The sequence below is a fragment of the Anneissia japonica genome, unplaced genomic scaffold (assembly GCF_011630105.1).
Source record: "Anneissia japonica isolate Jap-2015-1 unplaced genomic scaffold, ASM1163010v1 scaffold287711_len853857_cov187, whole genome shotgun sequence".
Classification (NCBI taxonomy): Eukaryota; Metazoa; Echinodermata; class Crinoidea; order Comatulida; family Comatulidae; genus Anneissia; species Anneissia japonica.
In genome coordinates this window covers 154,883-173,555 of record NW_022753410.1, presented here as the reverse complement: position 1 = coordinate 173,555, position 18,673 = coordinate 154,883, and the positions used below count along the sequence as shown (strand labels likewise).

At 33.4% G+C, this 18,673-nt stretch overlaps 2 protein-coding genes across 2 annotated transcripts in view; both read left to right on the top strand.

Moving 5' to 3' along the window:
• The window catches only part of LOC117122840, a gene marked incomplete in the record, with an annotated part of 10,861 nt that extends 2,126 nt beyond the window's left edge, over positions 1-8,735 (top strand). Inside the window, 4 exon segments of the mRNA XM_033268592.1 lie at positions 1,766-1,866; positions 5,513-5,773; positions 6,546-6,610; positions 6,938-8,735. Coding sequence (XP_033124483.1) covers positions 1,766-1,866; positions 5,513-5,773; positions 6,546-6,610; positions 6,938-7,079 — 569 coding nt within the window.
• Positions 8,736-11,507: 2,772 nt separating this feature from the next.
• Positions 11,508-18,673, top strand: part of LOC117122885 (bone morphogenetic protein 2-B-like) — an 11,885-nt gene continuing 4,719 nt past the window's right edge. The window contains exon 1 of the mRNA XM_033268652.1: positions 11,508-11,685. Coding sequence (XP_033124543.1) covers positions 11,631-11,685 — 55 coding nt within the window. The 5' untranslated portion in view covers positions 11,508-11,630. The remainder of the gene's footprint in view (positions 11,686-18,673) is intronic.

Below are 18,673 nucleotides of genomic sequence, written 5' to 3'. Positions count from 1 at the left end.
TATATATATACCGTATATATAAACGTTCATAATATATAATCATAATATATGTAGGGCCTATATATAATAGGTTAACGTGTTTTAGAAAGTAAATAAAACGTTAATATTTGATAGGCCTACACGTTTTGATGTTGAATTTGTGTTCCTCGAGTTTTTTTTCCAACTCCTTACTTAGGCCTAACCTAAATATATTATTTATCCTAAGATCTCGCTGGAATGTAGGCATTGATAGCTATTTTTAGTTGTTATTATTATTAGATTCTTGATTATAATTCCAGGCTTGTTTTCATTGCCTCCCGAGAACTTAAGAGGTAATATCATTTTAATTTGCTAGAATTGGTCATTTAACAGGTGTGCATAATTTACCGAAAGTAGGTTTACTGTAGTAGGCCTAGTCCCATAGCATACCGAACGTTTTGCTAGTTTTAAATCCTGTAGATAATACAGTTATGTGACCCAACATAATAAAATTTCAACACATCTCAGAGGTATTAAATTTAATAATGTAGGCCTACATAGCATCTCTATACTTGTGTTTACAGTGCATAGAGACTTTTAGTATTTTGTGCTATAATAAATTTAAAAACATTAACCATTACATAATGTTCCACCACTGACTTTCTAAAGAGCTTTCTTCCCACAGTCCACCATTGCTGAAACTATATAAAGCGCGCTTTATCCAAGGTTATTAATGTAATTAACATAGATGCATTTAATTAGTCTATTTAGATTATCGAAACATGAGACAAAACACCTGAACTGGCCTATCAAATAATTAATATAATGAGAACAAACGTGCATAAAACAAAAACAACCATGAGTTTTGTTTCATCAGTAGGAATAGTTACGCCATGGTATGTGGGATAATGTGGCTTATAATGGGATCATAAATAATCCTCCTCCGCAGCAGAATGTAGTTCCCAACACCTGTCTTGTTTGTACCTTTTTACAGCTGTTATGCAACTTACAATAGTTATCCACTTGAAACCGGATTGGGGGCGTTATAAATAAAATAACACTTGGATTGGTATTTTCTTTTTTAGTCTGTCAACAATCCTTTTTTGCGTACCGCCATCACGTGTCAGTGGTTATAATAGTTGGGTTTTTTTTTTTTTTTTTTTTTTTTTTTTTTTTTTTTTNNTTCAAGTATTATAGGCCTACGCCCACCTTACATAGACTGCATGATATGTCCCTTGTACGTATTCGCTGAGGACTGACTTCTATGAACAGTTTTAGTTTACCCTCCTTATCATCATTATCATAATCATGATAATGATTGATTTGCAATTAATAGTATAAAATCGACCATGATAATGATCGATTCTAAGTAAAAAGTATAAACAGACTTTATCTACATTCTTATAATGATTAGCAACACTTCAAGTTTCATATTTGTTGAATCACAAAAACAGGATAATTCACCTCTAAATTCTGATTTTCAAAATTGGTCGTCGGTAAAAACCTTCAACAAGAGTGGTCGAACAAAGAGAGTAGCATAAATACTAACGTCGTAAAATTATTTTAAAACATGAACATTCCAAAATAGAACATATGGAAAGTCTGTCTATCGGTGTATTATATTAGCCATTTATGTTTATATATACACCCCTGTATTTGTTGATATTAACTGCCTAAATTATACTTACTGCTACAGTAATACGCACCGCAATTTATCCGTTGCCAGATATTGTTTATATTTATTTCATTTCGCTAGTGAGTCATACCTGATATGAAAGTTAAAGTTTAGTTTAAAATTATATTACAGATGACACGAGGAGGCGGATAGGTATCGATGTTGGCGAATGTCGTAAAATATCGAAGCATTCAAATGAAAGACATCAATTAACTCCTGAAAGAAAAAATCAGGTAAGGTAGACGTACCGGTAGGCCTACAGTACTTTATCGATGAAGACAGAATATGATCTCTTGTCTATGTTCTGTATTCACTCCACCACCTGGCCTCCGTCAGTTAGCGTATTTTTTGCACGTTGATGCTGTTCTTTGATTTGTTGCCAAGATAATTTAAATAATGGAATTTCTATATTTTTAATGCGAATAAATCAATAACTGGGTTGTTCCATGTCCAATTATAGTTTGCTACCAATCTAAATGTGCAAAATAGTGCATGAAGCATTTATATAAATGATAAGCAATCTCATATTATTGTCATTATTGTTGTGAGATTAGCATTAAATATTATTTTAACATATAATAATACTAGTTGAGTGTATCTCTTGTTGACCAAAATGAAGTAGACGTACCTGCTACGTTTCAGCTACGGTTTCAGAAGCCTTGATCACGCGAATAACGTAATTTCATGGAGTATAATGATATTGTTTATACCTATTTTTGTATAACTTTTCAAAATGTATTTTTAGTATTTATCAATAGTCATATGTATTTATCTTATATAAATGCTGGTTTTTAGATGTTATTTAAGATATATCGGCCCTAATGACATTTTCCCACAATCAATAACATTTTTAGACCTATGTACTATCTTAATAAAATAACTGTGTGCTATTAATTTCTTTATATTTGCATAGAAATAAAGTAAGTTTTCGTTCACTTGGGTGATTGGGTTTCGGTAGTCTTCTTCCTTTATTATCGGCCTATTTGAAAGGTGGACTTAGGAATCTAGTCAATGTTCGGCATACCTGAAGATTAATATCATTGCAAATCGCCATTTTATCGATTCGTTGAGGAATTCCTTCTTGCCCAGTGAAATTCGTGGATCTTTTATCCACGATTTTATCACCATGAATTTAAATTTAGCCTCTTCGGAAAGAGAACAATGCAAACAAACTCGATACTTAATTTCAATTATTCCACGATTCTTTACTTATTTAACACATGGTAGAAGCGCATTCAGGGGGATTACGCGGTGGGGAAAAGATAGCAACGATTTCTTTTATTCGAGGGTTAACTTCATGTTATTAGTCGACAATTCAGTATCTCGGAGCTTTTATAAGACTAGCTTGTGAATTATCCCCAATTGTCCACCAGTGCAAGCAAGGTGTTAGCTGGCGGTATCCATTTACATAACCCGGACCAGTGCCGCCTACTAGGTTCTGTCGTTGACGCCAACGGAATGAAAGAGGTTGGGCTTGGCTTTGACAAACTTAATTGAGCGTGATGGCGCACTTCAAAGTCTTTCATTACTAACATACCGTGACGAAATGTTCATAACAGATACAGTAGGCTGACTGTATTTTATTCTTTATTTAATAGACAAATTGATGGTTTATATTCATAGATTCTTTCTTATTTGTATGAATATTCAATATGTACATAATGAAAAGTTTGATGGTTCCCATAACATACACTACGTTTAAACGTAACCATATACAGTAGTACATAAATATTAAAAATTTGAAGCGAAATAATGTTATTGTAGCACAGAGTGATTTGCAATACCACTTAATACACCACCCCAATGATGAATTAGTCTATTCATTCATCATTTCCAAACGTCCCTGTAATTTTATTTGGGCTGTCTCTTATACACATCTAGATGTGTATAAGAGACAGTATATATATAGCATCAAACCAAAACTCGTCCTTGACTGCATTTCTCGCAATCGATGGGACGCAATGCTCTAACTGTCTTTCTTTTAGGCTCATTGAGTGGAGTTTTCTTTAATCGTGAGAAAAAAAAATGAATTGAATCCTGGGATTGGACGGATGTTTTTACTACCGAACTAAAGCTCAATTTTAACACACCCATCAATCTACTTGCTAATTTTTTTTTAATTCTGAAAAGGAATTCCGTTCTTAATTTTAGTCCAATGACATCTTATCACTTCCAACACACTCGTACACCTGCAGACCAGTTGCAGCTTGACTGACTGAAATCGTAACAAAACATTTTAGTAGGCAAAGAAAATTAGGTAAACGATGGTATTCTTCGGCTTAGTAAACACACTGCTTGCAGGTGAGTAAATACCGTGTGTGAAAAGATGGAGAACAATTGCTAGGCCCTAGATAGCCCAACTAGCTGGTAATTGTTACTAAGCCTTTAAATAAAACTAATGAATTGCCATAGTTCAAGCGAACAATGAGGTTGGAATTGTCGACAACATACAACTGCAGTTGTTTTCAACCCCCAGCTAAACAATTTTTTGGAATGAAGCCACCTGCAAATTAAAGCCCTGTGAAAAAATAGCCGAATACGAATTCGTTTTCACTAGTAGTAGTAGTATCATCATCATCATCATCGTCATCAACCATCATCATCATCATCATCATCATCATCATCATCATCATCATCATCATCATCATCATCATCATTATCATCATCATTATCATCATCATCATCATCATCAATATCATCATCATCAATCATCATCATCATCATCATCCTCATCATCAATCATCATCAATCATCATCATCATCATCAATCATCATCATGTATCATCAATCATCATCATTATCATCATCATCAATCATCATCATCATCATCATCATCATCATCATCATCATCATCATCATCAGTATTATAATACTGCACAGTAGGCCTACGTGACTTTGGACTTGTTCATACGTCCTTTGGCTGAAACCTATCAAAGATGGTTCCACGAAAAATGTAAACAAAACAAAAGCATGGGGATATAAGCGTCAATATCTCTGTTGTATTCAAAACACTGCACTATTCATTCGTCTGACGTATATGATGTATGAATTACTTATACTATAAATCCTAGAATGTATGTATAGGACTATAAGTTTTCGTATTTGTTAATTAAAGTAGAATTTCCAGTGTTTTAATGATTCTACATATATGTAAAAATGCATACATTCTGAGCTCTTCATATTGTAAATATGATGCAATACCTCACTTATCTGACCATTGACCAAGCGTAGTGCAGTGGTACACGCCCACTGACCGCGCGTACTGTACCTGTACGCGCGACTAGACGTCATATGTGTAACTACTGTTACCACTTTAAGTTCATGACCGAAAGATCTTGGCCAACTCTTGCGTCTCTGTTAATCGTTTTTTGATCGAGGGGTGTTTAGATGACAGTTGTCGTTTTTATACAATAATAAAAAGTAGCTCTCGAGTGAATAAATGTGGGCGAGGTATTTCAAGTTTCATTCGAGTTCAAGTTCCTAAAATCCAAAAAAGCTTATACAATTCCGATTTTCACTTGTCTTTGAATTAGATCGAGTGGTTTAGGGCGCCACATTAATAAGATACCATTTCATATTGTACTTTAAACTGTACTAAATGAAACAATAAACAGATTGTCCTGAAAATCAAAAAAAGCTTTTAAAATTATGATTTTCTTTTGTATTTTACAAAGTGGATTATTGACAGGCTCTTGTGTATTCTACTTAAACAAATTGTGCTGGAAATAGTTAACATTTTACAAATTGTTTTAAAATATATTCCCCTAAAATATTCTAGGTCAATCTGAAATTCAGGTAAAAGTTTAAAGTAATTTTACGCATAGATTTTAAGAATGATACTGCAATAGATACTCTAATTAAAATTTCATTTCATTACAGTGTTCGCAATGTCCTGAGACGAGTGAATGCGTTGCCTCGCAATTGCGTGTGCAGCGCGTGTACCTGGTTGGTGAACCCAAGGTGTTCGATATCGTTCAGGAGTGTGAATGCGTTCAAACGCCGCCCTCGTGTGAACGAAGGTCACAGACGAAGGTTTTCTTCGAGGACACGCCCTACGAAACAGCGGTGGATGTTGGAGTGTGTTCCGGTCCTTGCTCTGAATCTGATGGTACGTCTACAAAAATATATAATATTTCCCTAGTGATAAAATGGCAAGAAAAATTAACATGATAGTGATCACAAATACGCTAAATTTAGTGATGATGATGATTATGATGATGATCATGATCATGATCATGATGATCATGATCATGATCATGATTATGATGCTGATGAAGATGATGGTGATGATGATGATTGAATTGAATTGACAATAGGAATACGACAACGATTCTGACGATGACAATGATGATTAGTAGTATTATTACTATTAAATCTAACAAAATATAAAAATATAATTAACTTCAAACTTTATTTTTTATTAGTATATGGGATTGCATTATGGTATTAGTATGTAGTAAAAGATAAAACAATATGGTAACATCGAATGCTAACTGTATAGAATAAGTAAATAATAAACCAAAAATATGCACAAAAAAAAACACAAAGATGATATTTGCCGGGAAAAAATAAGTTTTAGGGGCCACAGTAGCATAAAAATACAGTATATGCGGCAGTAAAGATGTTATCTCACAAAACCAAAGATTCCATCATGAGCTAAAAATTCTTTTTAAAAAATAGCGAAAATGGCACCACAATCGAGAGAAGAATATTAATCCCCAATTCCACCATCATATGTCAACACTTAAAACCGTGGCTGACGTGACGTGGGTACGCTTTCTGTTGCCATCTGCTTCTCGCCGATTCGTGGAACTAACGTTTGCTCGCTCATCTCTCAGCACTTCATTTGAATAGCGTCGATAATTATCTAATCTTAGGAAAATAATGTCAAAGTTGATTTTTTATTTTTTAGAAAATGGATGTGGGGAAATGCGTCGGAACTTGCACGAAAGATTCATCTTTGCAATGTATTCTCAGGTAAGTGAAAATCTAATTAGGCCTATGTGAAATAAACACAATATTCCTTAAAAACAGAGAAGCAGGACCAAAAAGGTTAAGAAAATTATATTGTACCATTTTTTTGTCATTTTAGTATTGTTGTTAATAATAAATGCATTTTAACTAATATTGTATTTCAGCTATTAAATATACCATTAATATTGTCTAACACCGTGCAGTAATGATTAGTGAACAGTTTTCAAAAAAATTTTAAATTATTATTATTATTATTATTATTATTATTATTATTATTAAATATTAATTGTCTTTATTATTATTATTATGTTCTTTTTGATATCATTGCAGATCACCATCGAATCCTGACGAATGCTTAATGTCATTGATGAAGAAAACGAACTGCAGTCCGCAGTCGTACACTCAGCATAACTTCCAAACGACAGGAAACAGACGACAAACGGTATTAACTATCAACGAATGTGGATGCTAGAAACACCAGCTACCTCATATAGAAATTTAAATTCGTATTTAATATCCAGAAAAACACGGCTATTACTGTACACGTACCACCACGTGATCATATTTATTAGGATATAGGACTTCACAAAATTGATAACGAATATTTTGCCATTCGAGTCTTAAAATCTAAAATGCAGTTGACAACGTTTTCACAAACTGCGTGTGTACAGACGGTTTCCCCTCAAGTTTGGAGATTTCTGCACGAGACTTCCGAATTGTCCTATTTTATGGCGAGTTAATTTGACAATTCAGGCCTGTATTAACCAAGTACGGGTATAGATTTACTCGGTCCGAATCATAATTCGATAAATATATATTTTTAAATGATATCCGATTAAATGATAGCCAGTCACGCTTTTGATAACTTTTGGAATGTTGACTGAACCAAAATGGATTGGGAGAGATGCCTTTAAAATGGTTGAAGTATAAATAAATGTGAACTATAAATATATTTTTATGACTTCAGTACAATAAAATGATAGGCTAAAAGACCGATGCGTCAAAGTGAAAAATTAGCATATTCGATAAAAATTAGAAGATTCGATGAAGATTAATAAATGAACTTGCCGAAAAAATAACTTCCCCCGTTCCCGCATGTTTTATATGATTTTACCTGCTTAGAATTGATTAGAAATATGATTATTTGATTTTTAAAAGAGTATTATGTGTCCTGTTATATTTGTTTTTAACACAGATAAAATATTAGGTGGATATAAAAAATGTGTGTCGGACTATTTTGATCAGCTACTATAAACTATATACTACCAAAGGCTATTGTACATTGGAATCGTTTTTTGGGGGGTTTTTTCGAAATATAGATAATGATTTTTGGATTTATAAACAGATTTGAATTGATTTTTAAAATAGTTATGAACGTAATAATGTGCCAGCATATTCTGTAAATAAAAAAGCATACGGAATTATGGGGCCGATTTCAAATTTGGGCCTCTCCAATTTAATCACTATTTTTCCAAATACATTTTTTTTATATTATGTTAAAATGTAATGCTATTTTTTACAGTCAGTATTTGTGAATGGAGCTGTTTTATATATGCTGCATTGTTATATATGACTTTGATTAACGTCTCATCTTCCGATGTATAGGAAGGACAGTTGCTCCATAAATTTGCAAATATGAACTATGTTGGTATTTATTTTAATGGTCATCCGATATGTCATCCGTTTTTCAGGCGAATAGCCCCCGGTGCGCACTGTTAATTTTAATGTTCCGGATGTAGGCTCATCCATGCTGTCGTTTGCTTTGTAAATATTTACTACAATTAGCCATTATGGTAGTTAGCTAGCAGAAAAATATAACTTTACCTATTGGTGAATTTATCATATTAAGATTTATTGCTTATTCTATTTATTAATAAAAAGACATTGAAAGATGCCAGACGAGCGAGAGCTGTGACTGAAGTGTCGGTTTCGGATGAGCCGTAGAACTGTGGGTGTGGATAAACCATCTAAGCTAAAGTCATCAGGGACTTGGTTTTTATCAGGCTTGATGAGTGAAAAGATTTCCCTTATAGATAGAAATTATAAAACTCAAATGATCATGCTTCGTGGAAGGAAAGAAACGCTGACATTTTGCTGTGAATAATGTAAATAAAGTGATGTATTCAAATTAGGTGTTTATTGAATTCTTATTTTTGTCGTTACCAAATTATATATTATTCCATAATTGTACTAAAAGACAACTTAAAAGACACTACTGATTTACGTCATTACATCGTTTAACGTTCTAAAAATCGGATGCTGTGTTAATGCATATAAAATGTCTATTCAGATTTGAAGATAAAATTGGCATTAAAATTCGACGCCCATTTTAATTCGAGACCTTCTAAGTCGAGACCACTTTCATAAAAGTATGTTGAAATAGAACAATATGATTTATATCTGCACACAAGACTATATCAATTAATGTTGTAAATATCCATTAACGCAGAGTTCAATATGGCTCCACATGTTACTGACCAGCGTGACCACTCACAATTTTTGATATACCCAATGACTGGGTCGAAATTACCCAAGATTCAGCAAAAATTGCCCAAAAATACCCAAGCTTCCTGAAAATGCATTAAAATTTGAAAAAACGTGTTTTTTCGCAAGTATAGTTTCCCTTTTAGTTCAATTTATAAACCATTTTTTATTGTAATTGTTTGTGTTAATTATGAAAATTAATATTCATGAGGTGATAATACGGATAGAAAAATACGCCCTCAGTCGGCCAGTGTTATCAGTAGATCAGTGATCAAGTTTTATTATGTAATGCATTAATTAGGTAAGATCAATGGCAACGCAAATCACAAAAAAAACCCAATTCTGAACCCATTTTTATAGCAATTAACAATGTTATGTGCACTTCATTGAGTTTTGCTTACTTGAATGGACTGAAATATACTTTGTTACTTCTTAATTCTTCCTCTATGACAAAAATATTTAATTTTCTTAGTAAAAATAAAATACCCAAGGATTTGAACAGAATACCCAAGAACCCAAGACCAAAATACCCAAGATCTTGGGTAAATACCCAAACAGTGGTCACACTGTTACTGACCCACGCGTCGCAAACGTAAAGGCTGGTAACGCCCAATCATTTGTCCATATTTATCTGTATCGAGATTGTATGACGTGCTTCAAAAATGAACTAAATGACCTAGACCTACTTTTTTACTAGGACATAATATGTTTTGCTAAATATAATTGGACTGTTTTACATTAAATAATAAGGTCGCACAGGAGAAGTTACACCACTCGATTACAATGTTTGACAACCTTATCATGAAACAAGCCCATCCTTGTCATAATTTAATGTGCAATATGTACTTTATATTAGCATAGTTGATTGTTGAAAAGTTTACTATTCTGAATGAATTCATAAGGTAAAATATGTTACCTGACACTTACGTTAACACTTGAAATATTAGAGATAATACCACTTTAATACTTTGGGGTGGGTTGTGTGGGTGTGTAGAACAGCTGCCCTGGTGAACTTTTGCTGATATAAATAGCCTACTTAAAGAAACAATAACAACTCAAGGAAGACGTGATTATTCGTTATGATAAAAAAAATGTTATTTACAAACTGAAGTTATCGATAAATTCGAATCATATCAATTAATAAAATATAATAATAATAACAATAATAATAATAATAATAACAATTATGATAAAGATGATGATATTGATACTTAAATTTCTTTTAAACAAATGGTAACTATAGTGTCAATAATGACATATTATTGATAGACCTAATGATATTGAAGATTCAGTGGTGATGATTATAATAATGGAGATGAAGAAGATAATGATGATAATGTTGAGGACGATCATCATAATTAGAGAAAGATATAATGGACAGAGAGACAGACACACAAACGGAACGAAATAGTGAGATAAAATGGATTTGTCTCAATATTGGATGGGAATGATGTAGGCCTAAGTACAGATAGAGGCAGTGAGCTCAAATATTGAAAAATAAATTATGGTGGATAAGCTGAAAAAAACCCACGAAAAATTCTAAGGACAGTGACGTATCTAGGGGATGCATGGGGCAGCGCACGCCCCTCCCCTCCCCCAAAAAGCTCTCTTCACCGCCACACCCCTCTCCCCCGGAAAAATTCGAGGCAGAATCAATTACGCTTAAGTCCTATAGATAAAAATTACCTCATCATCTTGTTGAAATTGCTTGGCACTATGTATTGTATCTTTGTGTGAGCTTGTTGCTTGCTGACCTAACTTGTGTTTGATGTTTTGATGAAATGTTGCTTCCTATGATATTTTCTTTACTGGGATCTGCGGAGGACCAGCGATTTTATTCCTGAGCAGTCCCCAGGATAAATAATAAAATAAAATAAAAGATACGAGCAAGCTCCCCCTCATCTAATCGAGCCCCCACTTCACTTTCGCCCATCACCCCTTCCCCACCCCCATTATTACAAGACACCTTGATACGCCACTGACTAAGAGAGGAAAAAATAGATAAAGTGGCAGAAGTGAGAGGAAATCAGCTACAATGACAAAATGCTGACGTGACATCATTTTCATTTTTATACACACGTCTGCATTATGTATACAATATCATTTTCATTTTCATTGCGTCTGCAAATTTAACTTTTGTTCCAAGTATTTCACAACAGTATAGAAAGAATAACCTTATGCCCTTTTACGCCAATCAAAGTACAGTTTACATTAAATAGCAATGAGATTACCTAAAAAATATAAATACACAATATCAAAACAACTCTTGTAGAAACCGTGTTATTGTTATAAATCTGGTTATTGATATGTTTGTTTAATAAAATGCTTCCGGTTCCATTTGCTTCTACGGCCACTTTCTACACTCAGGTGCTGCTCGCGAATTAAAAACAACATTGTCACGGTTCCGTAGTGTCTATATCCGTATCTTACCTTGATATTGATTTAGGATAAGAGAGCAAAATATTGTCTGATAAGAGTGTACTAATTACTTGATTTTCATATCGTCGTTATTAGTAAATATAATCATTGGATTAGACGCATGTTTTTTACTGTGACGAGATTTTATCATCCCGGAAATTTTGAGGCTTATTCAGGTAAATTGACCTTTTTTGCAAAGCTTAACAACACCAGCCTATGTAAATTATCGTTATATTAAATACTTTTCACAAAGTTTTTTTTCTGATCTTATTAGACAACAAGATGTTCGTTACGTTCGATAATGATGATAATGTTGATGATGATGACGACGACGATGATGACGATGACGATGATTAAGATGATGAACATGATGATGATCATGATGATGGTATAGTGGTGTAGAGGAGGTAGAGGAAGAGGGGGACTACGATAATGATGATTGTGATGATGATAATTATGATAAGGATTATTGATGTGATTGTAACTGTAGATGTGACTGATTTATACATATTATAACATAAATAATGTTTTGTATAATAATATATAAACATTTGGTACTTAAGCACTTTACTTATTCTTTATAAATCTTTAATATGATTTGACCCCTGTGACCTTATAATGTGGTCTCCAGGTCCACAAAAGTCATTGTCAAATACCATTAGTATGACGTCTTATAAATGGGGTTGCAATCCCAGCTGCTGTAGATTCGGCATTAACAATAACACTTATTTCAATTTATACGGAACTAATTAATTTACTCATTTTACTCCATCATGTAGGCCTATATCAAAACAAATTATTATTTGATTAAGGACAACAATAAGTGAGGAAGAGTGATTCATAATAACAGGTCTGTTTACACTAAGGTCCTGATTTTACAGATGACGTTTCAAATAATAGCTAGGCTACGATGTATCCTGTTTATACAAACCACTATCTGTCCGTCATATCGATATGTATATACACGTACTCAATCATTTTATTTACTTCTTGCTTAGCTTGAACACTTTCTTGTCGCCTGACCCCGGGGATAACCTGGGTTAATAAACCAGGCTGTACAATTGTTTGCTGAAACTCCAGACAGAAACAGTAGTAATTGTATACATATAGTTACCGTCGTATAGAAGTGGGACTTCGATTCTTGAAATGTGCCTATTGTTAAATATATATATATATACTGTCTCTTATACACACCTAGATGTGTATGAACTCATTCACTGCCCTACTCATAGGTGGCAATCAAGACAAACATACAGACAATATGTTCCACATATTAAAGTAAGTCTCATCGTGAGAGTGCAGTTGTTGTGGTAGTGAGAAAAAGTCCTGCAACATTGACAGGAATTGAGCCCAATACCCTGGAACTGGAAAGCAAGCTCCTCAACCGCACATTAACAATTGTATTGCGACACAATATAGCATCCCCAACTACTAAGGCACCTGCTGTGGGACCGCGATATTTTGATTGTTTTAAAAATGAACGAAGTCTGAAAGAAAAGTTACAAACTTGGACCAACCCCATCGCTGATTTACGAACTATCTTACAATTAACAGACATTTTAAGGCTTGGAGGCCTATTTAAAAACTAAAGAAAGGATATCTTTTTAAAATTTAAGCCTCAAAAAGGTTCAATGAATATTAGGCCTATGTTAAATTAATAGAGTATACAAGGTACGGTAAGATATTTAAGGCCAGGCTCAAGAAAAATGTGATTACGCCCCATTTACCGCTTCCGAGTTTTTAGTCAAAAATGCTTTTTGTGTCTTTTTCAATGCTAATAACTTATACATTTCAATGTTTTTTGGCTTACTCTATGGAGTATTGCTTTTATATCATTATGTTCTAATAGGCCTACTTTGTAATTGTAATTTCCACAAGAACAACGTTAGGCCTACTTATAGACAATGGGTTTCCTTTATTATCCCGGTTATTAATCAAAATATTGGCGGCACAGATATAAAAAATGACTCATAATGGTAGTAAATTTCTGTTATAAGTTTAGATGAAGTGCTTCTTATTGATTTCACAATCCATACGGTCATGTTTGTCTTTAGAAAGATAATCATTAATATATACTTTTCGATATGAAATAAGGGGTTGACTTCGATAATCCATCATCTAACATCGGCACACGGCGGTCACTTGCCATGAACTAAACCTTATTCTATCAATAACATATATCTTGTATGTATATTAGTAAGCCTAAATCGGAAGAGGCCTGAAAACGTTATAGCAATAAGCTATGCAAGAGAGATGATGATGGTGATGATGATGATGATGATGATCATCATCATCATGATGATCATGATGATATAGCGGTGTAGAAGAGGTAGAGGAAGAGGGGGATTACGATAATGATGATTGTGATGATGATAATTATGATGATGAGGATTATTGATGTGATTGTAACTGTAGATGTGACTGATTAATATACATTATAACATAAATAATGTTTTGTATAATAATAGATAAAACATTTGTTACTTATCTGTTCTAAGCACTTTACTTATTCCTTATAAATCTTTAATACGATTTGATCCCGGTGACACCATAATGTGGTCTCCAGGTCCACAAAAGCCATTGTCAAATACGACATTTAAAGCCAGGCTCAAGAAAAATGTTGTATTTTTTTTTTTTTTTTTTTTTTATATGTTGTACCACTGATTTTTTTCTAAGACACAAACAACATATTTGTCGAGAAACTCGGGAGCGGTTAATGGTTCACTATGGAGTATTGCTTTTATATCATTATGTTCGAATAGGCCTACGTTGTATTTGTAATTACCACAAGAACAACGGTGTTCCTACTTATAGACAATGGGTTTCCTTTATTATCCTGGTTATTAATCAAAATATTGGCGGCACAGATATAAAAAATGACTCATAATTGTAGTAAATTTCTGTTATAATTTTAGATGAAGTGCTTCTTGTTGATTCCAAAAACCATACGGTGATGTTGGTCAAAGAAAATCATTAATATACTTTCGATTTGAAATAAGGGGTTGACTTCGATAATCCATCTAACATCGGCACATGGCTGTCACGTGCCATGAACTAAACCTTATTCTATCAAAAACATATGGCTTGTATGTATATTTTTAGTAAGCCTAAGTCGGAAGAGGCCTGAAAAAGTTATAGAAATAAACTATGCAAGAGAGATGATGAGGAAAAAGTGGAAGACAGTTACATAACATCTGGGTCGTGACCATGTGACTTGATCTGGACTAGGACCCGGGGCTTTTTCAGGTAGGCCTAACTGTCACTGCTAGAGCATCAATGATCTGGTGGTAGGGGTACTTCAGGATTTTAGAGGTCCTAGGCTAAAATAAACATTCATGTCCGTAGTATTTCTTAACATCCTATTTTAGACTCATTGTGTATCAACAAATACCTTTATTTGCTTTATTATAAAACGAATATAAGTGAAGTATAATTTTCCAGGTTGTAAAGAAAAAAAATACCACTGTCGCGTTAAAAGGTTAAATAATCATATAGTAATTTGAGTAGAAAAATATTTGTTACGATTTACCGTACCTCCAAAACGCTTGCACAAATCTGGAAGAAATATATCCCTTTAGGGCCCTTATAATTAAGGTAAGTTTTTGAATGTCTATTTATCTCCATTAAAATATTCTATAATAATAATAATTTTATTCTAAAACGAAACTACTAAATATTAAACGGGGAGTTGTCATTACAAAAGCAATAGGTCTACACAGGTTGTAAAGAAAAAAATACCAATGTCGCGTTAAAAGGTTAAATAATCATATATAGTAATTTGAGTAGAAAAACATTTGTTACGATTTACCGTACCTCCAAAACGCTTGCACAAATCTGGAAGAAATATATCCCTTTAGGGCCCTTATAATTAGGATCAGTTTTTGAATGCCTATTTATCTCCATTAAAATATTCTATAATAATAATAATTTTATTCTAAAACGAATCTACTAAATATTAAACCGGGAGTTTTCATTACAAAAGCAATAGGCCTACACAGGTTGTAAAGAAAAAAATACCACTGTCGCGTTAAAAGGTTTAAATAATCATATAGTAATTTGAGTAGAAAAATATTTGTTACGATTTACCGTACCTCCAAAACGCTTGCACAAATCTGGAAGAAATATATCCCTTTAGGGCCCTTATAATTTTCGATATGCCTATTTATCTCCATTAAAATATTCTATATTCTATTCTAAAACGAATCTACTAAATATTAAACGGGGAGTTGTCATTACAAAAGCAATATACCTACACAGCTCTATTCGTTATGCAGATTAGAACAGTGCAGAGGAAGGTAGCAGAATAATAATTTAGTAGGTAAGTGGAATGCCTACCATTTCAATGAGTTCTCAGCCTGACAAATGCGTATGATAAAAGACTTAATTTTTAAAAATTGAACATGCTTAAACTCCCTAGAAGTGGATAATAAATACTACTAAAGAAATATAATATTTTACCCTAATCTTCAGGTCTACGTGTAAAATCCAGTTTCGAGTATTTGTTTTTTCTTCGGGCAAATATATGGGTCGGGGTGCCGGGGTTACGCGCATGGTGGAAGAAATGACAGAAATCATAAAATAGGCCCTGTCAAATGTTATTGTGAATGCCGGGCTGGGCATATGGTCACAGAATGAAACGAAGAAGGAAACATAGAAGGAAAATAGATGCAGGAAAGATGCACTTTGATTGGAGATTAAATTTAGAAGTACATAAAAGAAATATAAAAATAGGAATACAAGTAAAAGGAAACTATTGATATCTTATAAGTAAACACGTTAAGTATGTATTACGTGTAGTCCCTACTCTACGATTCAGTATTTTCAATTGATTGTCTAGAACGTACTTCTTTTAATCTGGTTAAATCAATATTGGTTTTTGGTATAAGTACTCCTGGATTTATACGAAGAAAAGGTAATATAAAAGGCTCAATCATAATGATTGAGTGCCCATGCGCGATTATGATGCAATGGAGTATACGAATTAGTGGTAACAATAATACAATATGAAAAACAATTAAAAATACACATTATTCGTCATACAGTACAAAATTAGAATACGCCTATTTGAAAAAAAAAACAATGATCAAAAGAGAGCCGGTTAAAAACGTGTGTGATAATTATGATAAATTTCGTGAATGATAATTAGTACTGTGTAAGTATATATATGCCTATATATATATATATATATATATATATATATATAGGCCTAAATATAATATAATATAATATAATATATACAGAATAAATTAATCATAAAATGCATCTCTTTTTATCTATTTGTCTCACTCTTTGCCTGTTTGTCTCTACTTCTTTCGCTCTAATAGTTGAATATATAAAAGCAATCTATAGTATTTTTTAAAAATAATTTCCGTACTATCACCCACATTCGACGCAATACAAATTAATGCTTAACTAGAAAACGTGAAGGGTCACTTTAGGTAAGATCAGATTGGCCAAACATAAAACAGTTGAAAGAACAAACGAATTTGGCAAAATCTCCATAACGAAATGGGTGAAACATTCGAATGAAAGCAGATGGTATTATTTGAACAAGACATGACAATTAAGTGTGAACCAGGAACTTATAAAAAGGCGAACGGTTGACAACTGTCATAATTATGTCATGCAGGTGCGCGGGTACATGCAACGGGCAGAGGAGTGGTAGAGTTGAAGAAGGAACCCCGCATGGGTGAAGAGACACTTCTTAATTGAAATGAAAGCTGAAGAGGCCAATGTTGCATCTGCCTCCATTGTTAGATTATAGCGCTTGTCAACACCATGCGTACGGCAGCCAGGTGTGAGCTGTTATTGAGCCCCTTTATCTTCGGCACGTTTTGCTAGGTATAACTGTTGGAATCTGAAGGGGTGTTTTTTGATATTTGCTTGATATTCAAATACACCTGTGGCTTGATCGCTGGTTCCCACAGTCGTGAAAACTAGGACGCGTGGGACCATACTGTAGTAGAAACCATGGCAACTAGGCTTATTCCTCCTTCAGTGTTTCAATCTTTATTTTCCAACTGCCAATCCTCCCGACTCCCACTAGAGTTTCAATCTCAATTCTTGTTTACATGTTGCCAATCATAATAAATTATCGATTTTCGAACTTAACTATAACCATGTAGGGCTCAGTGGGGGCTTAGGGTTTACGCGCTAAACAAAACGTACAGTAGACCCAATCGATGCCAAGTTGAAATAGTCTCCTTTACAGACTTTATCGTGTGCTTCTCATTGGCTTTAGCCGTCTTGCTGATGAAAAACACAAATTTTATATTATTGTTTTAATTGCAATAATATATAATAATAATAATTTATATTGAAACAATATTTTAAAAATGTGGTTGGTACCGGTATGGGTTAAACATGAAAATGAAAATTTAAATCTTATAATAGACACCCTTTGCGCATTTTAAAAAAGGCACAATGTTTGACTGTCGTCAACAAGTACCGGTAGGTACCGTAAATCAAATGTCAGAATGTTCATCAAAATTGCAAAAAAAAAAAAATCAAAAAAAAAAAATCGTAGTTTTCAATTTATTTCCCCAGGTCTTTCCTGGCAAAATGTGAGCCGGAACATAATTGTATTTCCTATGGGAACTAAGGGTAGAGATGTAATTATTCAATAGGCAAAGAGATTGACACATGAAAATGTAGGTGTACTTATCGTCAGTTTTATCGTAGGCCTATATTGATTGATTCGTTTTAAAACATGAGCTGCAAAGAAACACACAAACTGTCGAATTCGTGATAAGGTTTGTTGTGGGGTGTTGTGTATCATCAGGCCTATTGCTATTTGCGTTTGTTTTTGAAATTATTTTAGAGTCTACAGTGGGCGAACGTTAACCTCGACGCGTAAAGTCATCGACCTAACAAATAATAAATAGAAAATACCCTCGGCGAAAGAACCTAATTCATAATTTGAGTACTGGCCTGTCGCTATCAACAATGTAGTGCGCAATTTTGTTTATTTGCAATTATATATAGAAGAACATTCAATAAAGATACCGGTACTAAATCGGATTTTTTCTTTATTAAGTCCTCGTTTGTGAACAAAAAAGATTGTCATTTCATAGCACTTTATCAGCAGTTGCCATAAAATAAGGTTTGTTGATCAAACTCATATTCAATCACACTACTTTTACATGATAAGACCAATCTTTAGAA